This window comes from Marmota flaviventris, chromosome 17 (assembly GCF_047511675.1).
Source record: "Marmota flaviventris isolate mMarFla1 chromosome 17, mMarFla1.hap1, whole genome shotgun sequence".
NCBI lineage: Eukaryota > Metazoa > Chordata > Mammalia > Rodentia > Sciuridae > Marmota > Marmota flaviventris.
In genome coordinates, this window is record NC_092514.1 from 33,412,811 (window position 1) to 33,440,136 (window position 27,326).

The window sequence follows — 27,326 nt, forward strand, 5'->3', positions numbered from 1 at the left end:
ACATGGAGAGAAACAACAAGGGGTTGCATCTCCTGGTAAGTTCCACTATGTTATTTGATTTAAATTTTATTTAAGTAATTAACAAAATATTTCACTTGCTATATGGCCTTAAAACAGAGTTCTTAAATTCCCTGGACCTCAGTTCTTTAATCTGGAAATCAAAAATAATAATTTCTGACCTAGAGGTGTTTTTGTTTATTTTTGCAATGCTAGGATCAAATGCAGGGCCTTGCACATGCAAGGCAAGCATTAAGTCACCAATCTACCCACCCCAGTCTCCTCCAAGACCATTTGTTATAGGACTACCTAGCATGAAGGAGGCTCACAAATGTTAGTCCCTTCCCTCGTATCTCTCACATAATTTTTACAGATCAGGGTTTTGTTTTGTTTTGTGTTTGTACTGGTGATTGAACTCAGAGGCACTCGGCCACTGAGTCACATCCCCACCCCTATTTTGTATTTTATTTAGAAACAGGGTCTCACTGAGTTGCATAGTGCCTCCCTTTTGCTGAGGCTGCTTTGAATTTGCGATCCTCCTGCCTCAGCCTCCAGAGCCTCTGTGTGTGCACCACCACACCCAGCCCTGCTGAGGGTTTTAAGGCTGAGACATGAATGACATCAATTATTGGGACTGACCTGAGCAAATCACATGATTTTGCCAGTTTCTATCCATCTGATAAAAAAATGCTCATTTCAAATTTCTCTGTGCAAGAAGAACAGGATGTCCATTGGTAAGAACTCTGGAAAAGCTTTGATCTCTTGAAGGAACACTGGCCAGGGCTGGGGATATAGCTCAGTGGTAGAGTACTTGTCTATCATACAAGAAGCCCTGAGCTTGGTCCCTACCACTGTGAAGAAAACAACCTACCACTGGCCAGATCTTAACATGGTTTGCATTTGGAAAATACTGTACGGTTGTTGATATGTGCTTCTCCCTTGTGGAAAAATAGGGTCATCTGCTGTCCTGATTGTCTTCTTGCGTCAGAAGTTTTCTCTGTCGGGTATTAATCCCTGCAGCACAGGGGGCCTCGTGATGTAAGGGTGAGAACAACTGTGAATTCAAGAGAGAAATCACTGTCTGGAATCAGGTTGTAATTAGTAGAAAAACACTACAGATGTCAACATGATAGAACAAGGGGGATCCTGAGATCTAAATTGGCTGGAAAAAGCCAAGTGTGTGTGTGTGTATATATATATATACTCCTGTGTGTGTTCATACAGATGCAAATACACAGGAGGAGTGCTCATGGGTTCTGTGGTGTGTGTGTGTGGGGGGCAGTGTGGTGCAAGTAATGATATAAATATCTTTTTTTTAATGTTTATTTTTTAGTTGTAGTTGGACACAATACCTTTATTCTATTCATTTATTTTTATGTGGTGCTGAGGATCGAACCCAGAGTGCGAGGGGAGCACTCTACCGCTAAGCCACAATCCCAGCCCTGATGTAAATATCTTAACAAACAATTCTAAAGGGGACCAACCCTGGCTGTTAGTAGTTGCCAATTTCAATGATGCAAATATTGTCGTTCTGGCCAATTTCAAGCTACCAAGAGAAGTCACTGATTGTGGAGTTGGGGAAAGACACACAAAATTAGTTCTCATTTGTGGGTATAAGGCAATTCCAGCACATGGCTTGTTACAGATTTCCAGAATCACTTTCTATCAAAATGGAAAACCTCCCAACTGCTTACTTGTTGTCTGCTTCTAAACATGTGGATATTGCTTTAGATTTTATTTTGGAAACCATCCATATCTCCCAGTTTGTCCATCGTGTTAATGAATCAATCCCCTTTTAGCCCACTGCAGTCTGCTAATCTCTGAAATGAAAGTTTTGCAAAAGAGAGAATTTTTTTTTTCATGAGGAGGCCAAGTGGGCAGAGACAGGAGAATGGATCTCAAATCTGCCTCCCTGATTTGGGGATATTTTTTGAGCTGAGGCACGGGAAAGGGTGATTTGGGGTTCACTAAGAGTAGACGAAGCAGGTTAAATTTAGTGGAGTTATTTAGGAACTATGAGCAGGAGCTTTATTGAGGTTTGTATTCAGTTTCAATTCCACCCTGATCAGGTGGATTTATTCCTTTGTAAAGTTCATAGCTCGTCACAACTCAGAGGAACTCTGGAACTGTAATCTTGGTGGTGTGTGTTTGTTTGTTTTCCCAAAATCCACACAATGGTTGGCAAGACCATTTGTTTATTCAGAAAGAAGCCAACAGGATGCTACAGACCTGTCGGTGAACCACCCTTCCCATAAAGATTTGGCAGACTCCTGCTGGCCACAGAAAACTTGGCACTCAAGAGGAGGGAGCTCCCTCATTTCTGGTGCCCCCACAATTCTGGTATTTTGAAGGTTAAGCAGGTGCCAGGTTTTTAGGCACGAATATGAATCTCTTCCTCATTTCACAGGAAACCCTCTCCTGGTCTCCAGGGGGGCTTCCCTTTGAAACTAGTCATCCACTTTTCCTCTCCCCTGAAATCCTGTATCCCAGGGTCAGTCAGGACCTATGAACCTAATGTGTGTATACTTTGTGTATGGATTGGGGTAGGGGAGTTCTTCTAGCAAAAAAATATAAAATGACATTCAATGACTAGGGTCAGGATCTTTAGAAGGGGCCTGTGCTAATGAGGGTCCCTGATGCTTCATTAACTTCCAGTCAGTACACCCACCAAAGCCAGATTATACTTAGGAGGAAATTAGAGGTTTTCCTGGTGATGGTAAGTGATGGAATATCCTGTGTTTTTTTCCTTTCAGATGAGGAAGAAGCATTAAGAATCCTGTTCCTACTTGCAAACTCTTGTCTTCAAGACTGATGCTGAAGCCAGGCATGGTGGCACATGCCTGTAATCCCAGTAGCTCAGGAGGCTGAGGCAGGAGGATCACAAGTTCAAAGCCAGCCTCAGCAACTTAGCGAGGCCCTAAGCAACTCAGTGAGACCCTGTCTCTAAATAAAATACAAAATAGGGCTGGGGATGTGGCTCAGTGGTTGAGTACCCCTGAGTTCAACCCTCAGTACCCTCCCCCTGTCCCCCCCCCCCAAAAAAAAGACTGATACTGGAGGGCATCACCCACCTTGTTCCGAGGAAGCCATTTTATTCTGTATTGCTCCTGAAATATCCCGACTCCTCCCTCACTGCTTGGTATAGAAAAGGCCAGTCCGGCCTGGAACAAGCAGAGACCTGCTTCAAGGAAGTATCTTCTCTAACCCCTAGTACCAGAAGCTCTGTGGGCGAGAAGGGACCTCTAGTGGTCAGTCCCAAAGCTCACATCACTGTCAACTTCTACCTATTCTATTCTCTTCAAGGTGTTCTGGCCCTTGGACTCTGAGCTGCAGTTCCAAGAAGTGGAGGAAACTGGGGAAATAAAAACCCGACACAGTTTGTAGCTTGCTTGCAACCTAGAGGCAGGGGGCTTTGGGGAAAAGGACACAGGTTTAATATTTGGTTTGCTGTCTTAGTTTTTTTGTCAGCGTGTGTGTGTGTGTGTTGCTGGGGATTGAACCCAGGGCCTGGCACATGATAGGCAAGTGCTGTACCAGTGAGATACATCCCCAGCCCCTGTCTTAGTTTTATCATCTTTAGCCAAAGACCTGCTAAGCCTTGGTGTCTTCACCTGTACAGTGGGGATAATCATGGGTACCTTCTAGGTGGATGTGAAGATTAGATTAGAAAGAGCATGTAATAGATACTCAGTAAAATTAATTCTCTCTTGCAGGGCATGTTCACACATCCCTGTAATCCCAGTGGCTCCAGAGGCTGAGACAGGAGGATAACAAATTCAAAGCCGACCTAGCAAGATCCTGTCTCAAAAAAAAAAAAAAAATTTTTTTTTTAATTTTTAAAAAGGGCTGGGACATGGCTCAGTGGTTAAGCATCCCTGGGCTAAATGTGTGGTACCAATAAAATAAAATGAAATAAATTAGTTCTCTTACTCTTCTCTTCAAGTTAAAATTTCATGGAAGGCAATGAAGGGGGAAGAATATAGGATAGATTAGAGGAACTTTTGTTTTTGATTTAGGTAGGTCATGGAGGGAAAGATGATGTCTTAGTCTATTCAGAATAGGATGGGAGACCATCCCCTAGAAAAATACACATGTGTGTGTACACACACACTCACACACACACACACACATTTTTCTTAAAGTTTTAGCAGTTTTCTTGATGTTCTAAGAAACCAAATTAAGAAACTCTGAAATAAGACATTTTGGGAAAAAATGCAGGAGGGTGGCCAATAATTTTGCATCGATTTTGATCCCTGCTCTGCAACTAAAAAGCTATGTCCCTTGGACAAATCCCTTTACCTCTCTACACTTCATCTCCTCACCTGTTTTAAAAAAAATCAAGGGTTAGGCTGATGCAGAATTGACAGACACAAGACAGAATGCTAAGTTAAAATTTTAATCTCAGGAAAACAATCATTTTTAAAATATAACAATGTGCCAAATATTGGCTTTCTCATGAATTCGCATATCAGTAGTTGCACAAGACATATTTGTTCTAAAAAATTATTTATTAGTTAATAGAGTGTCCTGTGTTTTTCCTTGTTAAATCTTGCAACCATAGACAAGTGGCAACTCACATTTTATATGTGTGTTCAGGGACTCCAACGCAGGGCCTTGCACATGCTAACACATACTTTATCACTGAGTCATACTGCCATCAGCAAATCATGTCTTAATTTAAGGTCTAAGATTTTTGGTGATGAAAGAATCCTAAGATGAGAACAATGGCACATGCCTGTAATCCCAGTGGCTTGGGAGACTGAGGCAGGAGGATTGCAAGTTCAAAGCCAACCTCAGCAACTTAATGAGGCCCTAAGCAAAATAAAAATTAGCACATCTTAGCAAGCACCAAAAAAACAAGAACAAAACAAAACAAAAAACCCTAAAACACTTTTTAAAACAATATTTACATAAAGGAAACCAAAAAATCCAATGCTTTTGTGTACTGTGCTATGATACAGTGCTTTACTACACAAATGGGTTGCAGGATTTCTGTGCATTGTAAACATAAACAGCATGGAAAAGGTTAAATAGCTGTATTCAGATTGTAAGATCTAGTCAGACTTGCTGTGTATATCATAATGTTAAATGAAAAGAACTCCCCTTTGTATTATAGTCATGCGGTCTTATGTATGATAAATAGTTGAATAATTTGTAAAATAATAATAATAATAATATATTTTTAAAAGGCTGGGGATGTTATTCAGTGGTTAAGCATCTCTGGGTTCAATCCCTAGTTCACCCCCTGCCCCCCAAAAAAGAATCCTGATATGTGGTGGTTAGTGGTGGGCAACGATGTGGATAGAGGATCATTGATCACTGTTTAGCTGAACTCCTGTGACTACCTTTAAGAAGTTTAGTGGACATTATGTTGGATTCTGGGTCAAAAAAGGCAACACACTGGGGGCCCTACATTGGTCCAAAAACCATTGTATCAACCCTAGCTAAGACCTCCAAGTTTCTAGCTTTTCTGTCACTCTAAAACCTTCAATGGCATTGCCAGCAATCTGATCAGACAGCTCTGCTGGACTGCAACCCTCTCGCCATTCACTGAGTTGTTGTCTTTTTTACATCAAAGTTAGTCACAGTGATGTGAAGACCAGGCTGGAAGACCCATAGATGGCCTTGCCCAGTACTCGGCTGCACCACCTGTCAGGCCTCTCCTACATTTTGGCTGCTTATATCTCTCTCCTACTTTTCACTCCCATGGAGTCTCTACAGGGTGGGCCTGAGCATACATTCCCTTCCTGCAGAAGGGCACTCAGCTTGCACCTCTACTTTTTTTTTGCACCTCTACTTTATCCTGCCCAATTTCCTGTTCCTTTCTTCCTTCCTGCCTGCCTCTTAAGTACCTATCATGCATTAGGCACTGTGCTAGATACAATCCCCTTTTTCACCTTTATCACACCAATCAAACGCCTAGTCCCGTAGCCAGGTGGCTTGTTAAAGGTAAGATTCCCAAAACTCATCAAAATGAATGAAGGAAAGGTATCTAGAGACTTCCTCAGGTGATTCTAGTTTTGGAGCTGGGTCCCGAACCCAGAGCCTTGCAAATGCTAAGAGCGCACTCTAGCGCTAAGGTATACCCTCAGCCCCCTGTGATTCTTATACTTACCTGAGTCAGAAAATCATGGCTGCCAGTTCCTAGACTCCTTTTTCTATTACCTTTCCAGAAATGCCTGGGCCTAGAGAATATGGAGTAGATGAGTCTCTATTTTTGGAATTTTCAGATTTAATGCTGTCCTTCCTTCCCCATCCTCCAGGGCCTAAGCTACTTATGGAAGCTGCGGAGCGTTGAACTCTGTTTTGTTTATTTTTGCGGTGCTAAGGATTAAAACTAGGGCCTTGTGAATACTAGGGAAGCACTCTGCCACTAAGTTACACCCCAGCCCTGAACTTTATTAATATTCAAACCAGCCAAATTACTTGGGCTTAATGGTTAACTACTAGGCTTAGCTAATTATGGAAAAAATAATTTCTCCCTTCTGTCAGCTATAGGAAAGAGGAATGTTCCAGGAATGTATATGACCTTGGACAGTAATATCATTTCTTTGGTTCTCCAAAAGGGGCGCCATGCTACCATTTTTCTTATTGGAAATCCTTCCTCAGCACCTGAGGGTACTCTATAAGGTACTCCAGGATCATTTTAGTGAATTTCCATTCTAGAATATAAGACCATTGAAGTTCCAGAGTTTTGCTTTCCTCATCTATTTCTCATAGTATTTACTTAATGTTGTGGATAGCAGTGAACACCATTTATCATAGCTTGGTAGAGTTTTTATAATTTTCCACAGATGGCAATAGAGTGACTTAAGAAACCATCGTTTCCTAATCTAAAACAAAGCCACCATATTGGTTTTAATGAGACTGGTATCCCCAATACTTAGAATAGTTGGCACATAGTAGATACTCAATAAATATCTGCTAAATACATTTCCCCAACATTTTAATTATAAAAAATATCAAACATTCAGAAGAGTTGAAAGACTAGTACAACAAAGATCTAGATACTCCTATCTGGATTCAGTAAATGTTAGTTAACATTTGTTATACTTATTTTGTGTATGCATGTGCATTAATTAATTAATTAATTTATTTATTTATGGATGCTAGAGATAGAACCCAAGGTCTACCACTGAGCTAGATCCCCACTCCCAGTTTTGCTAGGTCATTTCAAAGTCAATTGTACTCATCATGACACTTAACCCCTAAATATTTTAGCAGGCATCTCCTGAGAATTAGGACATTCTCCTAAATAACTTCAATAACATTATTACACCTACAAATACTTAACCATTATATCATCTAATATCCGGTTGTAGAAATTGTTGTTGATAACCTACCCACACCCCCTTGGCCTACACAGAGGTTACCTGCAAACAATTCTCATATAATAAGTAACTTCCTGTATCTTTTTCTAGCATTCTTGGTTCTGGCTTGAGAGAGTACACTGTCCCTCAGAGGGCAAGCTGAAGGTGCTGGGGAGTCAATACCCCAAGGCTAGAAAGAAGTTGTTGGATAAATACCCAAGCTCCCTTCCATCATGAGTTGATCGTGAGATGTGTTCTACAGAACACGTCAAAGGCTCCATATTGAGAATTGCTGACAGCACTAATTTGTTCATTAACACATCCTTTATTAGTTTTCCTCCCTTCTCTATCTTCTTACTTACTATGCTTCCTGAGATCACCTTTAAATATACTATCTGCACCCAAAGCTTTGTCTCAGGTTCTGCTTTGGAGGAACCAAGAACAAAGACATCTGTCCATGGCCAAATTCATTTTTTTTAAATATATTTTTAAGTTGTTGATAGTCCTTTATTTATTTATTCATACGTGGTGCAGAGAAAGGAACCCAGTGCCTCACACATGCCAGACAAGTGTGCTACCGCTGAGCCCCAGACCCCAGCCTGCCAAATTCATTTTTAAATGACAATAATAAAACACACTGCTCTTGGATCTATAGAGAAGCAAACTCAATACCTGCTTTAATGGGAGCTTGACCCCAGCCAACAGGAGTTGCTCTCAGTGATAATCCTTACTTGAGAAATGTCATAGTGAGGCTGTGCTTATTTATTATGCCCTACCCGCCTATCATAATAATATTAATAATAATAATAAATAGTTACTACTTAATAAGAGCTTATTGTGAAGCGGTTTTACATGTTCCATTTCATTTACTCCTCACAGTGACTCTGTAGGGAGGGAACTATTATTATCACCATTGTATTGATGAAGCTGAAGCTCATAGAGAAGCTCATAACTTTTTGAAGTCTCACAGCTAGTAAGAATCAGATCTCTGGTGCGCTTATCTAATGTATTAAAATGTGTGAATAAACATAAATATTCTTCTATTTTTTAATAAATGGAAACAATAGTATTTGGCAGATTATATTTGCATTGGTAATAATATCACAAACATATGTATTTTTATCAGCAAAATAAGTTATCCCCAATTACTAATTCTTAAAAGTATAATGTAAGGATTACCCAATCAGGTGAAAGCCTCAAGGAGCTAAAACTATCCTTGGCTTGGCACAGCTTATACATTGTGCCCAGGTTACCCATGTAAGTAATACTTTTCCAACATTATTTAAGTTGCGTGGAATTTTCCAGTATGTTGTCTGTTGCAAAAGTCAAACCTCTCCTAGGACTTGTCCCATCACAACCCCCAGGCTATCAGATTGTCAAAGCATAGTCATCCCACTTGACTATGAGTTCGGCAAGATGTGCTACAAAGTTTTGCACAAGTTCAGGCTTCCTTGAAACAATACACCCGTGTTAGCAATATCCTGCCCCACCTAGAAACCTAGGTACACAGAAGAACTTAGATCTTAAGAAGATGTCTTTTCCAATTACTGTCTTCGTTAAGCATCCATAAAGAGAGACAGACTTTGAACTCCACTTATCTAATTTATTTGACCCTACTGTCATAAAATGTTTAAATTCAAGGATTATAAAGGATAGTAACAGGGAAAGAATTCAGGGTTCCGGGGCAGAGGATCAGTCAGGCAAGAAAATCAACTTTTCAGTGCTCAGCCGGTAAGTGGTAAGCCTGTCTTGAAGAACAGATAGAGAGACAAGTGAGGGAAATTCATTTTGAAAAACTGGTGTCTTAGCGGAGTTTAAGGAAAGCTACGGTATCAATTCTCCCCTTTCGTGGGGGGGTGGAGAAGATCTGCCAAGAAGCCCACACTTCCAGGTTTTATTGAGTACTTGTAGTGGAGAGTGAGAAAGCTCTATTAATGACCAAATTCTGAAATCATCACTATTATAACAGTGTGATAGAAATATATTTGACAAAATTTTTAAATTACAAAAGAATCAATATTAGTAATAATCATATATTATTATTAAAAGATTAATACAGACCTGCCAGTCAGAAAGGGATTGCCAGGCAGGGATAAAACTTGTTCCTGTCAGGACAAGCCTGGGACTGGGGAGGATCTATGATACCCAAAGTAGTCCTGGGTACTTTCCAGTTTTTGACAGCTAATTGTCAGGTCAAGAGGGAAAAAGTCTAAATTGCTTAAGTTAATGGAGTAGCTAGGGATTGAAAAGGATTAACAGCAGCTTTTAAAGGAAGAGAATATTCATCTAGGCATAAGGGTGCTTAAGAATATGGTCTTGGGAGTCCTGGGTTTGAATCTTGATTTTGACGTTTATTATTTGGGGGAATCTTGAACAAAAATGCATCTTTTCTCTAAACCTTTAGAAACTACCACAAGATGGTGGTGGTTGTGTACTTGATTGTGATTAAGGAATGTATGTGAAGTGTTTAGCACAGTGTCCATTGCATGGATGACCTTCCATATGTGTTTTTACTAATAGTAGTACTCTTTCTTTCTTCTTTCCTTCCTTCCTTTCTTTACTTTCTTTCTCTCTCTTTCTTTTTGTAATGCTGGGGGTTGAACCCTGGGACTTGCATTTGCTAGTGCTTTACCATTGAGCTACATTCCTAGTACTATTAGGGCTGTAGCTCAATGGTAAAGTGTAGTAGTACTATTTTTAAAAAATATATTTATTTTTTAGTTGTAGTTGGACATAATACCTTTATTTATTTATTTTTATGTGGTGCTGAGGATCGAATCCAGGGCCTCACATGTGCTAGGCAGGTGCTCCACCGCTGAGCCACAACCCCAGCCCTGTAGTAGTACTATTGAAGTAATGGATACATATATTTTTCCCAGATGGAAAAAGAAAACATTTTAGGGAGAAGAATGCAGGAGCAAATGCACAGAAAAAGGGAAAAAAGGAGACCTTGATTATTTATTAATTTTAGTCCATACTGGGTTAAGAGGGAAAAGTTGTTTAGAGGGGAGCTGCAAAGACATTAACATCATTTAAAACTATAGGCACCATTTTTTCAATTGAATCCTTTCTGACCATGCACATTCAAGTCCTTAGGATTTGGAATGGTTTTAAGAACTCTCTAGGAAGCTGGGCATGGTGGTGCATGCCTTGAATCCCAGCAGTTCAGGAGGCTGAGGCAGAAAGATGTCAAGTTCAAAGCCAGCCTCAGCAATCTAGTGAGGCCCTGAGCAATTTAGAGAGACCTTGTCTCAAACGTTTTTTTTTTTTTTAAAGAGAGAGAGAATTTTTAATATTTATTTTTTGGTTTTCGGCAGACACAACATCTTTGTTTGTATGTGGTGCTGAGGATCGAACCCGGGCCGCACGCATGCCAGGTGAGCGCGCTACCACTTGAGCCACATGCCCAGCCCCAAACAAACTTTTAAAATAAAATTTTAAAAGGACTTGGGATGTGGCTCAGTGGTTAAGCACCCCTGGATTCAATCCCCAGTACTAAATAAATAAAAATACAAAATACAAAGGGCTAGGGATGTGGCTCAATGGTTAAGTGCTCTGGGTTCAATTCTCAGTACCGAAGAAACAGAACAAAACTCCTTTTGTCCAGAGAACAAAATGATCAAAGATAATCAAGAAAGTCTTTCAAAACAAGTTACTTTGTTTAGTAAGGCCCATCTGAGAATGAAGGAAATTTCATTTCTCTTTGTGTTAAAATGTTGTTCTGTCAATTTCTCTAGGGAAGATTGGTTTTTATTTTCCCCCAGGGCTGCCCCATATCTTATGGCCTATTTCCTTGTGGTTTTCCTTTTGTTGCCTGAAAAAAATTTTTTCTTAATACTAAAAGTACTTTGAACTTAATCAGAACAGAGTTGTTTAATTAAAAACTAAAAGTAGTACCGTTATAGTTGGGATGACTCATCTGGGACTCTATTTTAAATGCCTCGTAGACAGGAAGAAGGTTCATAAACTCATTGTAGACCAAAGTACAGAACCAACTGCATTCTTTTCCCATAGCAGATCCGACCTGAGTTCATTAAGGATGGCACAGAAAAGCAGCAGTCTAATGCAAGTGTACATATTACTCCTCACAACAATTTTATTTTTGCCACGAGAGATAACAAGTAAGTTAATATTCTCTTTGGCTTCTTTTTCGATAAAGAAAAATTTCAGATTAAAAACCTGATGGATGGACATTGAGTACATCCTTGAATTCCAATTTGGAATGTACACAGTTGGTATGACTCAGTACAAATGACAGACAACATAATAAAAAATTAAGTGGAAAAATATTGGTTTTGTGGTTTTGATAGTACAAGACAAGGCGAAGTACCGTATTCTCTCCAGAGTTAGGGCTGAACTGTTCCTACATTTTAATGCATTTCAGTAATCTCATTTGAACATACGGGAGAGTCTTTTCTGCAATTTTCTTCCACCCCCAACTGGAAATAGCTTCTTCCATCTCTGGATTTTAAAAGAAGTACATAATCATGGTACTAGAAATGAGGCAAGGGGCTCAGTGGTAGAGTACTTAGTATGTGTATGGCTCTGGCTTCAATTCCAAATGCCAAAAAATTAAAAATAAATTAGGTACTCTATAAAAGAATAAAGAAGGGCTTCAAATGTAACTTAGTGGGAGAGTACTTGCCTAGCATGTCCAAAGTCATGAATTCAATCCCTAGCATTGCCAAAAAAAAAAAAAAAAAAAAAAGTAAAAATTCCCTGAAATCCCATTATCCAGAGGTAACCATTCAACATTTTGATAGTAAGCCACAATCCCATTATTTTTACCAAAGGCTTATGCTTTTTAAAAGACAAATTGGGGTGGGGGCTTTAGCTCATCGTAAGAATGCTTGCCCTGGATTCAATCCAAAATAAAAAGAACAATATTTACAGAATATATTAACATATATTATGGGGGGGCAGGATTATGGCAGTTAAAATTCTAACTTTTGTTATTTGCTTCTGAACCAGGAAAATCAAAGCTGAAATTCACAATTATTGCTACATAACGAAGGGATTTCTAAAAATTAGAGCTGGAGGGGAAAAACAAGTGCTATATATATCCTGATCACCCACCCCAGAAAAAAACTTGTCTATACCACAAATCATTACTATTTAAACATCTTTTTATTTTATTCACTGCCAAAACAGTGTCAAAACATTAGAAATGCAAGACCAAATTTGTCTGTAATCTCATTATGTGATCAGAAAAGCAGTTTCAAGCCGTTTTCTGCTACTATGCATATTCAATTTTGATACACTTGTGGTAATTATCAGAGATTTAATGCATATTCTGCCTTTTCACCTAATGTTATGCCTTAAATAATTTTCCACTTTGCTATAGTGCTTTTTCCTTTTTATTTCCCTATTTCCACTCCCTTACTTTCCTACTGCTAGCCCCTGAATTAAATGAATTAAGTCTGGTAAGTACGTCTCTGATTTTTTTTCTCTACTTTAAAAAATCCTAGTCAATATATGTAAGATTTCTTCCCAAGCTTTTCCCCATAAATATATAGATTACATATATGTATCTATATACACACACGATGAGTATATATTTATTTATATATACATATATATGTATACAGGATCATTTGGGGATTATTCTGTACATTCTGGTTTTTAATTCAGTGGTTCTTAAATGTCATTGCACATTAGAATTACCTGGAGTGAGGGGCTTTAAAAAAGCCCAATGCCTGGGGAATGAAATTGAACAAATTAATATTGTTATATTGTGTGCATGTTTAAATATGTAATAGTGAATCCTACTATTAGGTATAATTAATATGCACAAATTAAAACATCTGGAGAAATATTTATTTTTAAAAAAGTAAAAAATACAATTTGAAAGTCCATTGCCCAGCCTATACTCATGTCAATCGGTCGGCTGTCTGGTGATGAAAGTCTGGCATAAGGACTTTACAAAAAATCTCCAGGTGAGCCAGGCATGGTGATGCATGCCTGTAATCGCAAGAGGATCACAAGTTCAAGGCCAGTTAGGGCAACTTAGCAAGACCCTGTCTCAAAGTAAAAAAAACAAAAAATATTAAAGGGGGCTGGAGATATAGCTCCCAGTGGTAGGGTGCTTTGCTTAACATGTTGAGGCCCTGGATTCCAAGTAACACACACACACACACACACACACACAGAGCTGAAGGTGATTTCAAAGTGCAGCAAAATTTGGTGACCACCATGTTTTGTTGTTGTTTTTTGTGGTGCTGGGGATTGAACCCAGGGCCTTATGCATGCAAGGCAAGCACTCTACCAACTGAGCTCTACCCCCAGCCCAACCACCATTTTTAATCATTTTCTTTTTAATGAATAATACATTATGAATCTATTCCTTGTAAAGTCACATCGATCAATAGGACTATTTTTAATGGTTGAGAGGATATTTTGTTGCACTGATATAACTTATTTAACCAATCCCCTATTGATGAATATTCTAGGTTGTTCACTCGGCATACCTTAATATGTATCTTCCTATACTCCCAGGTAGTTCTGTTTTAACTGTGAATGGTAAAGCGGAGAACTATGTTCTGGATACTCAACGTGGCTTCCAAGCATCTCTGGAGTGTGTTGTTCAAAACCACACAAGAGACGAAGAACTTCTCTGGTACAGAGAAGATGGGAGAGTGGACTTGAAACCTGGAAACAATATCAACTCCAGTTCTGTCTGTGTCTCCTCCATCAGTGAAAATGACCATGGAGTCAATTTTACCTGCAAGCTGCAGAGGGATCAGTCGGTGTCTGTCTCAGTGGTACTGAATGTTACTTGTGAGTGAAGGGAAAAGAATCAATCAATCTAAGTGACTGCACTACATTAAATGGTAGTTGAAATCTAGGTCTTGATTTTGCCAAATGGTCCAATTTATGCCCCCACAACAAAGCACTAGAGTGCCTACTTCCCCACACTCTCACCAGCACTGAGTATCTGCTGGTCTCCTTTGAAATATTCTTTTAATTTTTTCAGTTAAGAATGTATTGGCTATTCGTGTTTCTTTTCTATGAAATGCCTGCTTATATCCTTTAACCATTTTTCTATTGGAATATTTGCATTCTTTCTCTTTCATTCTTTTTTTTAGATGTAAATGAACACAATACCTTTATTTTATTTATTTACTTAATTTTCTATGTGGTGCTGAGGATCAAACCCAGTGCCCCACACATGCTAGGCAAGTGCTCTACCACTGAGCTACAACCACAGCCCCATCATTAATTTTTTTGTTATTAATTTTTATAACATAAAACCTTTGCCAATTAGGATGGTAAGTATTGCTCCTATTTATTTATTTGATACTGGGGATTGAAGCCAAGGGTGCTCTATCAGTGATATATATCACTAGTCATTTTGTTATTTTTTAATTTTAGACAGGGTCTTACTAAGTTGCTGAGGCTGGCCTCAAACTTGAGATTCTCCTGTCCCAGCCTCCCAAGTCACTGGGATTACGGGCATGTAATACTGTGTCTGGCTGCTACATGTTTTTAATATATTTTATAACTTTTTTGTCATATTGAACATTTTCACATTTATATATTTAAAATTACCAATCCTTCTTTGTTTTTTTTTTAATGTTTATTTTTTAGTTGGACACAATATCCTTATTTATGTATTTTTATGTGGTGCTAAGGATTGAACCCAGGGCCTCGCATGTGCTATGCAAGCACTCTACAGCTGAGCCACAACCCCATCTCCCTCTTTGTTGGTTTTTAGCTTTTGTTTTGTGTTTAAAAATACCTTTACTGGGGATCATTTAATATCACTTTAAAATCCAAAAAGTGCTGGGTTGGGGATGCAGCTTAGTGGCAGTGTTCCATCCCCAGCACTGCAAAACAAAACCAGAAAATGTGAAGCTCTTCAATGGTTGAATATCCCATTGTTGGAACTAAATACAAAGTTTAGGGGAACAATCCAGTGATACTATATAGGCACTTGTACTCCTTATATCAGTGGAAAGCTGGTTCTACCAGGGGAGGTGTGGTTGGGATTGTGAAGCACCATGTAGAGTAGGACAATGGTGTGAAGTGGGTGTGGTAAGGTTTGGTAGAAGAAGCTCTCAATTTGCAACATAGTAATAAAAGTCAAGCTTACTTGATCCAATGAGCTCAACCAACTTTTCTGTGATCCCAAATACATGAGTGGAGAAAATGCTGAGTAATTTAGCTCTAGAAAATTCTGACATCCTGCAGTTTGAGTTTCCTGAGTGAATCATTTGTGGGTTCCCAAGCTTTGTTTTTTATTTTTTTATTTGCAAATAATTGATAAGATGTGATTTTTTTTTTTTTTTGGTGGTGGTTCAGGGGATCAAATTCATGGCCTCACTCACACTAGCAAAATGTAACTTTTAGCAAGCTATGTCTTGGTTACTTTGATAAAGAAGCCAAGGCTATCAGAGGATATTGGTGGTTTTGTAATTCAGCCTATGAAATGATAGATGAGAAAACTGAGGCCCAGATTGGGGCCCCAAATCACAGTGGGCACTGAGAACAGTATATGAATCCCCAGGCTCCTAATTTAGTGCTTTCCACATGGTACCTTCTTAAGGGAGACATGGCAACAATGTCAATAATATGATTTGGTGGCTTCAAGAAATTGTTTTTCGTTTTCCAGCCTCAAATTTCTTTTAAAATCATCTTTACAACAACCTTTAAATATCATTGTTCCTACACATACATGTAACCAACTGGTCAATGATTCATAGTGACAATAACTGACACAGACTCATCAACCAATAAACCAAAATGAGTTTATAAATGTGACAAGAATATTATGTACTCTCTAAAGGAAGTATTATTAGTGTTGTTAATAGCCAAGCAAGAACTAAGTGGGGGCTGGAGTGTAGCACAGTGGTACAGCACGTGTTCAGCATGTGTGAGGTCCTGGGTTCAATCTCCAGCACCAAAAGTAAAACAAACAAACAAACAACAGCAACAACAACAACAAAAAAACCCAGTTGATTGGAGCCTGGATAATATGCTATTTGGAGAAGAGTATAGAAAAACATTTTCTTTAATTTGCTGTTGCACAAAGTATAAATTGATAATCTCTCTTTTGCAATATCTATCAAAATTTAAAGTATGCCTACCCTGTGATATAACATTTCTCCTTTTAGACATTAACTGTGGATAAAAGCATGTACATGTGCATACAAAGACATGTGTAAGGATACTTTTATTGTAGTATTATTTACCATTTTTAAATGAAACCATCTAATGCCCGTCAAACTAAAATAAAATAGTCATGTTTTATACTACAGCACTATAAAAGCAGTGAGCTAGGGTTTTTTTGTTTTTGTTTTTGTTTTTTGTGGATCATTGTGAGTATGTCTCAAAAACATGCAAGTTATTAAGAGAATTAAGTCTTTTATGTAAATGTTTCCCATGCTCCTAAAAATACATTTTTCTCCTATGGGGACACTATATGTGTAGAAAATTATTTTTTAAAAAATTATCTGGAAAGATTTATCCCAAATTCATAGCAGTGGATATCTCTGGGGAGTCAGAAAGGGACCAGACCAGAGTCAAAGAGGATTTTAGATTTATTTGAAATGCACTGATTTTTTTTTAAAGGGAACATTTCTGCATAGATGACATGCTTAAACATTGGGGCTTAAATTAAAAGAAATAACTAATGGGATCTGTCCACAAATGAAACTGTCCTATTTAGTAGTTGTGTTCACTATTCCAGCAGCTTCCTACATATCTGAATGCCATATAACATTCTTGTTGGATATGGATATAGAACTCAAGCTCATTCCAAAGAGCAACAAAATGTCATTCTTCTGAGAAAGTTATTAATAGTGCAGCCTACTCAGGGTCTAATTATTCAGTGTGCAGATTATACAAGCTCCTTTTTTCTTCTCCATGTCTACCTCCTTCCTACTGCCCACTCTTTAACCATTTTATTAATCTTTTGCACCTTTGCCAGAAAATGCAAGGGACACAGAAAAGAGGGGAATGTTAGCTCAGCTGTTTCTCCCGCTGGATGTTGGAAAACTTTGGTGGAGGGTGAGGACTGGAATTATTTGTTAAAGATACAGTAAATGTGTTGGACTATCTATGGGTCTACAACTGTTCTTATGGAAGGAGTAAGGAGTAACCTACACAGAGGGATGAGAGGGACTCACTAACCTTCCATTGATGCCAGAGCTGCTGGGATCAGAATACCTTCTGGAAGGAGGGCCTTATTTCTAGAGGATCATTGAGGAAATGCAAACACACATTGGAAAATATGTGGCTATAGCCAAGTGCAGTGGTGCATGTTTATAATCCCAGCAGCTCTGGAGGCTGAGGCAGGAGGATTGTAAGTTCAAAGGCAGCCTCAGCAACTTAGTGAGGCCCTAAATAGCTTACCAAGTCCCTGTCTCAAAATAAAAAATAAAAAGGGCTGGGGATGTGGCTAAATGGTTAAGTGTCCTTGGGTTCAATCCCTGGTACAATAAATATCTAATTGGCCAGGAAAAATGTAGCTAGATAAAATGCAAAAATAAGAGGGTGTGAGTAGCCTTCAGAACTACCACCACCACAATAATAATAGTAGCTAGCATTGCAGTAAATTCTTCACAGGGATTATCTCGTTCAACCTTCACAGCAACTTATGAGCTAGGTATTATCATCCCATTTTTTTTTAGATAAGGAAACTGAGACCTTAATAGTTGAATAACTATCTCAAAGTCACAAGTAAATGGTGTAGATGGAGTTAGGGCTAACAAACACTAATGCCTGTCTTCTTAGTATTACGTTGTTTCATCCAATACTAGCACAGCTTAGTTTATTATATTTACCCTCAGAGAGCACAGACCCAAGGCTTATAATCTTAAATTATTACAAATTGTCCAGTCAGGACAGACTCATTAGCATATACACCATGTTTATAATTGCATACTGTTTCATCATTTGTCTTCTCCACACTAAATGTTCTAGGAGGTTTAGAACTTAAGTGTGTTGTTTACCATTGTATCTTTATTTCCTAGCCCATGCTGAGCACAAAGTAGGAACTCAATACATTTCTGAATGACTACAAGAGAAAGGCTGGAGGAAGACCTTGAACATGGATAAACTACTGCTTATGTTCTAATTAAACTTAAATGCTTGAATCTTGCAGTTCCTCCTCTCCTAAGTGGAAATGACTTCCAAACAGTTGAAGAAGACAGCAATGTGAACTTGGTTTGCAATGTGAAATCCAACCCCCAGGCTCAAATGATGTGGTACAAAAACAATAACATCCTGACTTTAGAGAAAAACCATCACCAAATCCAACAGACAAGCGAGTCTCTTCAGCTGTCCATCAGCAAAGTCAAGAAATCTGACAATGGAACCTACAGCTGTATTGCAAATTCACCTCTGAAAATGGAGACCTTGGACTTCCACCTGATTGTTAAAGGTAACTCTCTTTTTAAGCAATATCCAGCATGGTGAAAAACTCATAATAGAGTCTCAGTAAATAACTTTGGCGGGGCTGGGATTGTGGCTCAGCGGTAGAGCGCTCACCTAGCACAGGAGAGGCCCTGGGTTCAATCCTCAGCACCACATAAAAATTAATTAATTAATTAATAATATTGTATCCAACTACAACTAAAAAATAAATATCTTTTAAAAAATATTTTTGATGACAACAAATGATGAATCTGGGAAATCTAGGATTTTCTTTGGAGAAATATCCCTATCCAAGGAATTGCCCATTAAGAATTCCAGTCAGTCCTTTTAGGGGAATTATGCCCTTCCATACCAGAAGGTCCTTGCTAGAACCAAATGTAGAAAGCAATTCTGATTGGCTTTTTTTTTTTTTTTTTAGGGCAGGGGGAGTACCAGGATTGGACTCAGGGGTACTTGACGACTGAGTCGCACCCCCAGCCCTATTTTGTATTTTATTTAGAGACAGGGTCTCATTGAGTTGCTTAGTGCCTTGCTTTTGCTGAGGCTGGCTTTGAATTCATGATCCTTCTGCCTCAACCTCCCAAACTGCTGGAATTACAAGCGTGTGTCACCATGCTGGCTGATGGACTTTAAGGGAAGAGAACTTCCACAAATTGTCTTGGGCAGCAAGGTGAGACACACTGATCTTTGAGTTCCCAGCCTAATGACAAACAGAAGAGAAGTCAGAAACACTCAGAAGAAAGATGCTGATTATCTAGTTATTTTTTAAAAAATGGATTTCTAAAACCACTCCTCACTCTTAAATCCAAACCTATACGCTTGTCAGCAGAGGGAATGGGAAAAAATGAAGGCAAAAAAAAAAAAACAAACAAACTCTTTCTCTTGGATTTATGTTTCATCTACCAAGATTTTTGTTATTAATGTTGTTGCCAGGGATTGAACCCAGGGGTGCTTAATCAGTGAGCCACATCCCCAACTCTTTTTAATTTTTTTTTATTTAGAGACAGGGTCTCACTCAGTTGCTTAGGGCCTCAGTAAGTTTCTGAATCTGGCTTTGAACTTTCGATCCTCCTGCCTCAGCCTCCTGAGCTGCTGGGATTATAGGCATGTGCCACTGCATCCAGTTATAGCTACTCAGGTTTATCACCCCTGCAATAACAGAGAACAAATGAAGCTCCAAATATTTTTCCCTCCTCATATTTCTTGCTCAAACCAAAAGAGAAAGGCGAGATACCTAATGTAGCAGATGCAGAAAATGCTCATGCACATGTTCTCTGGTCTCAGGCCAGTATGCAAGAAGCAGCCAAACATGCTAAGGCTCCTAAATCTTGTTAGAACATTATTCACTTTGTCATTTGCTTCCTTGTACCTACTCATTGCTACTGTTGCCAGTTCCCAGGAAGCCAACTTGAACCCCTGCCAGAAATGATGGACCGATGTACCCAGTACTGATGTATTCTTATTTCCTCTTGCGGCCCAGCAGGGGTGGTCAGGACATGAAGGGAGCGGCTGATGGGAAGAGTTGCTGTTGGTTGACTGCCCATCATTGTGACTGCTCAGCAATTTGTCCTGCAGAGCAGTGACAGTATGCCTAGGGACTGCTTGCTTTAAAAACCAGACTCACAAATATTCTAGATACCCATAGGAGAGAAACCTTGGAAGGGTTTTTTATTAAGGCACATAGGGTTTGGCTTGAAACTTGTGGCTTTTTACCTCCCCAGGACCACATAAGCAGTGTAGTATGGGTCTCATACCATGTCATCCTATCTGGCTGTAAGACCACACTTGAAAGCTAGGGAATGATATCATTCCTTTTGGTTAAAAAGAAATTGTAATTGCTCTATGCCACAGGGGGAAAAAAATATATATCCCATACAGCTTGTGTGGCAATCAGCAAATTGCCTTTCGGGTGGGCAGAAACTTGTTTTGGGTGGAGCTCTTCCAAACCAACTTGTTTTTCTTATTTCTTCTTGCTTTGTTACTTCCCTGGCTGTTGGCTGCCTTCATAACACAAGCCCTCTGCTGCTGGTGCCGAGGCTCAGTGCCAAGTTTTCCACGAGGCTCTCCCAGCTTCATTGCTCAGTGGGGTAGTTTCTAAATGAAGCCATGCAAAGCCAGAAATGACATCACAGAGCTGTGTTGTGTGTGTGTGTGTGTGTGTGTGTGTGTGTTTGTGTGGTGCTGGCAATCAAATCCAGGGCCTTGCACATGCTAGGCAGGCACTCTACTGCTAAACTACATCCTCACCCCCACCCTTTTTTTTTTCTTTAATTTTTAGTTTTTGAGTCAGGGTCTCATACATTGCTCAAATTGACCTGGAACTTGGGATCCTCCTGCCTCCAGCTCCCAAGTAGCTGGGATTACAGGCATGTGCCACCATGCTCAGCATCAGGAAGTCTTTCTTGAGCCCATGTGCTGAAATTATTTTACCACAATGGATGCGAGAGGTAGAGATACCAAGTCTGGTTACAAAGGAGAGCATAAAAGCAGAACAAGAGGAGAGATGCAGTTATGTTTGTCAAAATCATTTCCAACAGAAACTTAGAATCCACGGGCTCAGATGGTTTTCAGCTTGTTTGTGGAATGGAAGCTGTTACATGTGGCTTCATTTTATTCATCCTGGTAGAAAAATTATTCCAACCTGTGACTGAATTCTGATTTCCTAATCATATCATCTTTGCTTCCCCTTTATTTTGACATCTTTCCTTGCCACCAAAGTGGAGGGGTCCTTAAGTAAGGTAAAGCCCCTTAGTGTGTCCCAGAGCTAGCTCTTACAGAGCCAGAACTTTCTAGAAGAAGACCCACTGAACACAGTTTCTCCAGAGGCTGGTAAGACCCACACCTTCATAAGAATAATTTTTTAGGAACAAAAAATTTTAAGAACAGTTAAGAGAGGGCAGAAATGAAGGATACTTAATCCATTTGCTCCCCAAAATTATTCTGCATAGGAGCTGGGCAAATAATAGGAAGAAAATGAATTAAAAGGCAATTGATTAATGCATTATACAGGTATGGGGGAATAAACTCTATTTAATAATATTAAGGCACATAGGGTTTGGCTTTGAGATTAGATTTATCTTAAAGTTGCCTGTTCTCCTCCTCCCACCTTTCTCCCTTTGTATGCTGTCACGACCCTATTCCTTTTATAATGCTTATCTCAGTCTGTTTCCCCTCTTTAGAATATGAGCACCATGAAGGCAGGAACTTCCATCTCTGCTCCATTCTATCTCAGCACCTCACATACATTAGCCACTCAGTAAATATTTGCTGATTACACCTCAATCCACAAACTCAATTGTACAATCAATGACATAGTCTATTTTTTTTTAATTCCTAAAATTTTATCTAAGCCATGATCAGAGCCCATTCCCTTCCTTGGATGGCATTGGAATTTGGGGACTTAGACAGAGTCACTTAAAAACTTTTGTGGCCAGGCATGGTGGCAGGGCACATGCCTGTAATCCCAGCTGCTCAGGAGGCTGAGGCAGGATGATCACAAGTTCAAGACCAGCCTCAGCAATTTAATGAAGCTCTGAGCAACTTAGCAAAACCCTATCTCAAAATGAAAAATGAAATGGGCTAGGGATGTGGGTCAGTGGTTAAGTGCTCCTAGTTCAATCTGTGACCCATGGTACCAAAAAGGCAAAAAAAAAAAAAAAAAAAAAAAAAAAAACCTTTGTTTTGACCCTAAACACTTCTACTTTGAAGCACTTCATTCCCCTCTCATATCAAACATATTAAAACAAAGCACATTAAGAGTATTTTTTTGCCATAAACATTTTGAAAGGAGCTCTATAACTTGAATACATTTTGAAGTTTGTTATAAATAAGTTATTAATTTCATCCTTGAAATTGAAACATTGATATTTAACATTTGGGTTATAGTTAGCACAGGGTTACATTTTATTTTAGTTTACTAATTTTGATATTTTCTTTTTATGCTTTGGAGACCATGCTTTATCCCTCATCTCACCTCCAGATTGCGAATATTTTCAAAGGCTTTTGGAAAGCTTTCAAACACAGGCATCATGCCTGTCTGATGAGAGAAATAACTCTGTTATTACCTGGAGCTCAGATAATAAGGGAATGGAATGAGAGGGGGGGAGGGGGAGGGAGAGAGAGAAAATCTTTGCTAAAGTTGGAAAGGCTTAGAGTTCTATTTCCCTAGAGGCACCATGCAGTCATTTTCTATAATGTCTTGACACCTCTTTAGGCTACTCTCACAGTACAGGTATAATTGTCCCTAGTACTCCCAGGGCCCATAGACTTCTCTCTCTTTCCTTCTCCAGAAAGTTCTGCACTCTTTATCTTCTTACTCACAAAGCCTTCTTCCCCTTCTTTCCTGCTCTGAGATACCACCTAAAATTTTTTTTTTTTTTTTGGTTTTTCAAAAGCCAGAAAAAATTATTAACTTCCGCCTACTTCTTTCTTTAGGGCAGAAATTGTGGATGAAGAAAGCACAAAGTGATCTGACTGCTTGCTTTGGGGGAGCTAGTCATATTATAATAAATTATTCTTTCATAAAGGAATGAATTCATAAACCTGTCTCTGCCATTTATTAGTTCTGTGACTTTGGAACTGATCTCTCAAAGCCCTTGCTTCCTTGTCTGTAAAATGGTACTTATCTACCTTTTGGCATTGTTGGGAAGATTTAATTAAGAAGATGATATATAAAAATGCAAGAGACAATGACTGGGACTTACATATCAGAAGCATACAATTGTTCATTTTTCTTCCCTGTGTTTGCATTTCTGACAGATAAAGCTGTGGTGGTACCAATAGAACCCATTATTGCTGCATGTGTTGTGATCTTTCTGACACTGTGCTTTGGACTGCTTGCTAGACGACAAAGAATAATGAAGGTATCTAAGAATTCTGAGCTATTGGGGCAACAAGTCATCTAAAGGGCTGGGGTGTGACTCAGTGGCAGAGTGGGTTCTCTGTATGCATGAGACCCTGGGTTCGATCCCCAGCACTACACACCCACACAAAGAATCACCTAAATAATGCCAGAAAACTGGCTATATAAATGACTTGAGTTATAACAAATTTTGTCTGGTCCTCTTATGGTAAGATCTAAAATGAAGTTGCTCAAAGGAATAAATATTGTAAATATATATACATATGTGTGTGTGTTTACAATGAATATTGCTTCACAAAGAATAGAAGTACATATGGACAAGGCCTGAATGACAATAGCTGTGGTGTTAGGGGTAAGGAATTGGTAGGCGATTTTGAGTTGATTTTTCTTCCTTTTAAATTTCCCTTTATTGTTGCTATGGTGTCTGAGGTACAGTAAGTAAACACAAGGAGGAACATCTGCTCTGGGTTCAGAGATCTACGTGCTTACCTCTTAAGTACAGTCACATGCTTCAGCTGGAGTGGGCTGGGGTTGGAATTGTCAAATGGTTAACCTCATTGCTTAGCATGATTCAGAGTATGTGCATGCATAAGTTAATGCATGCATTTGATTCTGCCAGTTAATTCAGTGCCAAAGAAGGGCTGATATGGCGGAAAGTCCTCTGCTGAACTCACCAGTCAGCAAGGGGCATTCTCTTTGCAATACATAACTAAGTGTTATTCAGGGCAATAATGTCTCCCAAGAAGAAATTCACCCCACCCTTTGTACCAATCCAAAGCAATTTGATATCTATATATGAAATACCTGACTGTTTAGGGGTCCTGAAAACATCCTGATGAAAAGTTGCATCTTTTTGAAATTCAATAAAAACTATTTAAGTGACCAAAGAAATGAGACCTCAGCCAGTGCAGAGGTGGCTGTATTTCCACAGCACCTGTCCCTAGGCTTTCTTGATGTATTAAAAATACTTATCCATGGGCCTCAGAAAAGCAGGAAAACTCATTGCTCTTGTGTTTGCTTTCAGCTTTGCATAAAAGAGAAAGACCCTCACACAGAAACAGCTTTGTAAGTACTCTGGACTGGGGTTATTTCTGGAAGCAGTGGGCAGCAGCGGTACATTATTAAGCCATTCCAGGCAAAATCCTCCAGAGATGGGTGATATACGAAGGTGAAGGGGTTGGGGTGTGGGGGGAATAGAACGTGCAGGAAAATCTGCCTCCACTTTACAGTAAGACAGATTGAAAGGTTGCCTAGAACCAAGAACACCTTTGGGTCTTACACCTACTCTCTAAGCAAGTTTGGCCAATAGTTTTGCAACTGTATTGCCAAACGAAGCAAATGACTGAGAGGACCTGCCCTGCGGGGAGCCACTGACTGCTGTAGTACTGCTTCACAACCAGGTCAGGAGCTACATTCTTCACCCTAATTATTACCTTTCTTTGGAGCTCCTTTAGTCTCTTGGCTCCACGCATGTGAAGTGGGCAGTGGGGTAACAAGAATAAAAGCCTCCGTCAGAGAGGATGGATTTTGTTTTGAATTTTTTTTTGTGTGTTGCTAAGATCATCATTATAATTAATTTCTTGGTTCATTTCAGATGAGAACACTGAGATGCCATCGAATAGAGGAAGAGTTGTGCATCAGGACCTCCTCAATTTATGTAGTCCCATCTGTATTTATTGCTATTATTAAATTCACTCCTGTCAAATTGTCAGAGGTTATGATGAAGTGTTTTATTAATCACTTAACAGTAGTTGTTATGACTAATCTGATATACTTATGGGACAATTTTATGGAAAGAGCTGTTCAGAATGAAAAGTAAGATTTCGTTAAGTTTTCTCCTTAAAGTGTATGTGAATTAATTATTTGTTCCGATTAGATTGACAACCATCTACTATTTGATTTGTATTTTTTTCAGGTACGATATTAACAGGCATTTGGAGTTCCCAAATCAGTCCAATTACCAAAAAATAAAAATAAATATGAGGGAACAACGTAGAGTGATCTTTTTTTTTTTCTAAATTACCAGGAAAGTACATAAAAAATGCAAATTATCACTTACTTTCACTGTCATTTTATAAAAGAAATGTCTTAGGACTAAAGAAAGATTATAATCTCAGAACATAAGACAGTCCTCCAAGTGGAATAAATTTAATATTATGAAAAATTCAGCATATGTTCTTATTTTTCTCTTCTCACCATGGTTGACATGGTCACAAAATTGATGAGCTCTATGAGGAAATGAATGTGTGAAGAGCAAGGGAGGGAGCTGGCCAGTGTGTTCCAAGCATCTTTTGATTCTTTTTCCATGGTCCTTTGCATAGATCTAGGTGTATTAATTATGAATCAGCCTGTACTTTTCTCATACATATCAACTTCAAGTTGCAGCTTGCTTAAAATTTATCAGTCTCCCCCACCCCCACACCCATCCTTTTTTCATAAGAATCTAGGCTTCTCTTTCCCATACAACTGGCTTGAACTGATGAAGAGGCAATGCTGGCCAGAATCACCTTTGGTATCTTTGTGTGCTCCACCTCTACTTTAGGGGAAAAAAATTTTTTTTTCTTTCCTTTCTTTTTTTAAGTGTTAGGGATCAAACCCAAAGCCTCACATATGCTAGGCAAGTGCCCTACCACTGAGCTACACCCCCAGCCTGAAAAAAAATAAGTTTTCATCTAATGTTGCAGTAGCTAAATGTGCCGCAATGAGAGAGAAGAGAGGGGAGCAGGGAGATCTGCTGTCAGGCAAGTGGTAGAAAGGCTCTTACTGACATAGAATCAAAAAGAAGAAATGAGCAGAATATATGAAATCTCAACAGACTTGTTTCTAAAAAGAACAGACACAAATCTTGTGAAGCTCTCTTTGCTTCCTTGGAAACATCAGCATGGATTAGACAGATTCTGTGGCTTACAGATTGCTATTTCTTTCTGGAGCCCTGAGCAGGGTTTTGTGGGGAAGCCTCAAGATCACATCCCTCTTTGGGATTTCTTAAAATAAAATTTGGAAGCCCCATGAAAATGCTGTAAAGATAAAGTGGGAGGATTGTGAAAAATCTGAAAGCTTAAATGACGTAGTAGAAGAAGCCTGGAAACTGTAAAGAAGAAGAAGAAGAGGAAAAATAAAGAAAGATCTAAGGCAATAACAGGTTGGGATAGTTTTAAAAGAAAAGGAAATAGAAAAATTTACATATCAAAATGGACTTGGAAGCAGGAAACCAGAGTTGCAGTCTTTGCTGTCTTGTGCAAGCCCTTTTCCCAACTTTGGACCTTTAGAAAATGAGGAGGTTGAATTAGGAGAGACTTAAAGGACACATCAGGCTTGACAATTCTAAGATTCTCCAAAGATGCCTACATAGTGTAGTTAAATGCGGGCAAGAGTTGGCAAGAAAGACTGAAAATGTAATACCTTTGCCCCACCTAGCAGAATTATGAATCAGCTTTGTTCTAGATCATGTAACAATCCTTGAGAATTACAGGTCATCAGTAAAGAGTTTCTTCACCTGTATAAAATCCAATGGCCTTGTACATTGGCACTGACAGGGAACATTAACTTGTTTTAACAGAGCAGAGCAATATCATAAATGACCATTACATTTCCTTTCACCTTTCAGTTTATTAAAAAACAGAGCTTGTATTAAAAATTATGTCTATTGTTAAAAATCAAAAGTGAACCTGCCTTAGAAGGACATGAAATTCCAGAACTCAAAAGAGGACCCCACAGCCTTTCCCCAGTGTTTTCTCTACCCTCTTTAAAGTACCTGAAATTCCAATATTTATGCCCTGGTT

The 27,326-nt window shown here is 39.0% G+C and overlaps 1 protein-coding gene across 1 annotated transcript; it reads left to right on the forward strand.

The window, feature by feature from the left end:
• Positions 1–24,621, forward strand: Tmigd1 (transmembrane and immunoglobulin domain containing 1). The gene is made up of 6 exons (XM_027924390.2): positions 1–35; positions 11,322–11,428; positions 13,803–14,084; positions 18,412–18,690; positions 23,442–23,545; positions 24,569–24,621. Exons 2-6 carry the CDS (start codon positions 11,347–11,349, stop codon positions 24,611–24,613), a joined length of 792 nt encoding a protein of 263 aa, XP_027780191.1. The 5' UTR covers positions 1–35; positions 11,322–11,346; the 3' UTR covers positions 24,614–24,621.
• Positions 24,622–27,326: the final 2,705 nt, after the last annotated feature.

Bases quoted from the DNA above. Each gene is read 5' to 3' on its own strand.
- Tmigd1 (XM_027924390.2), top strand. From the start codon at position 11,347: ATGGCACAGAAAAGCAGCAGTCTAATGCAAGTGTACATATTACTCCTC. The intron at 11,429-13,802 runs GTAAGTTAATAT...CTATACTCCCAG, and splicing joins TTTGCCACGAGAGATAACAA to GTAGTTCTGTTTTAACTGTG. The intron at 18,691-23,441 runs GTAACTCTCTTT...CATTTCTGACAG, and splicing joins CTTCCACCTGATTGTTAAAG to ATAAAGCTGTGGTGGTACCA.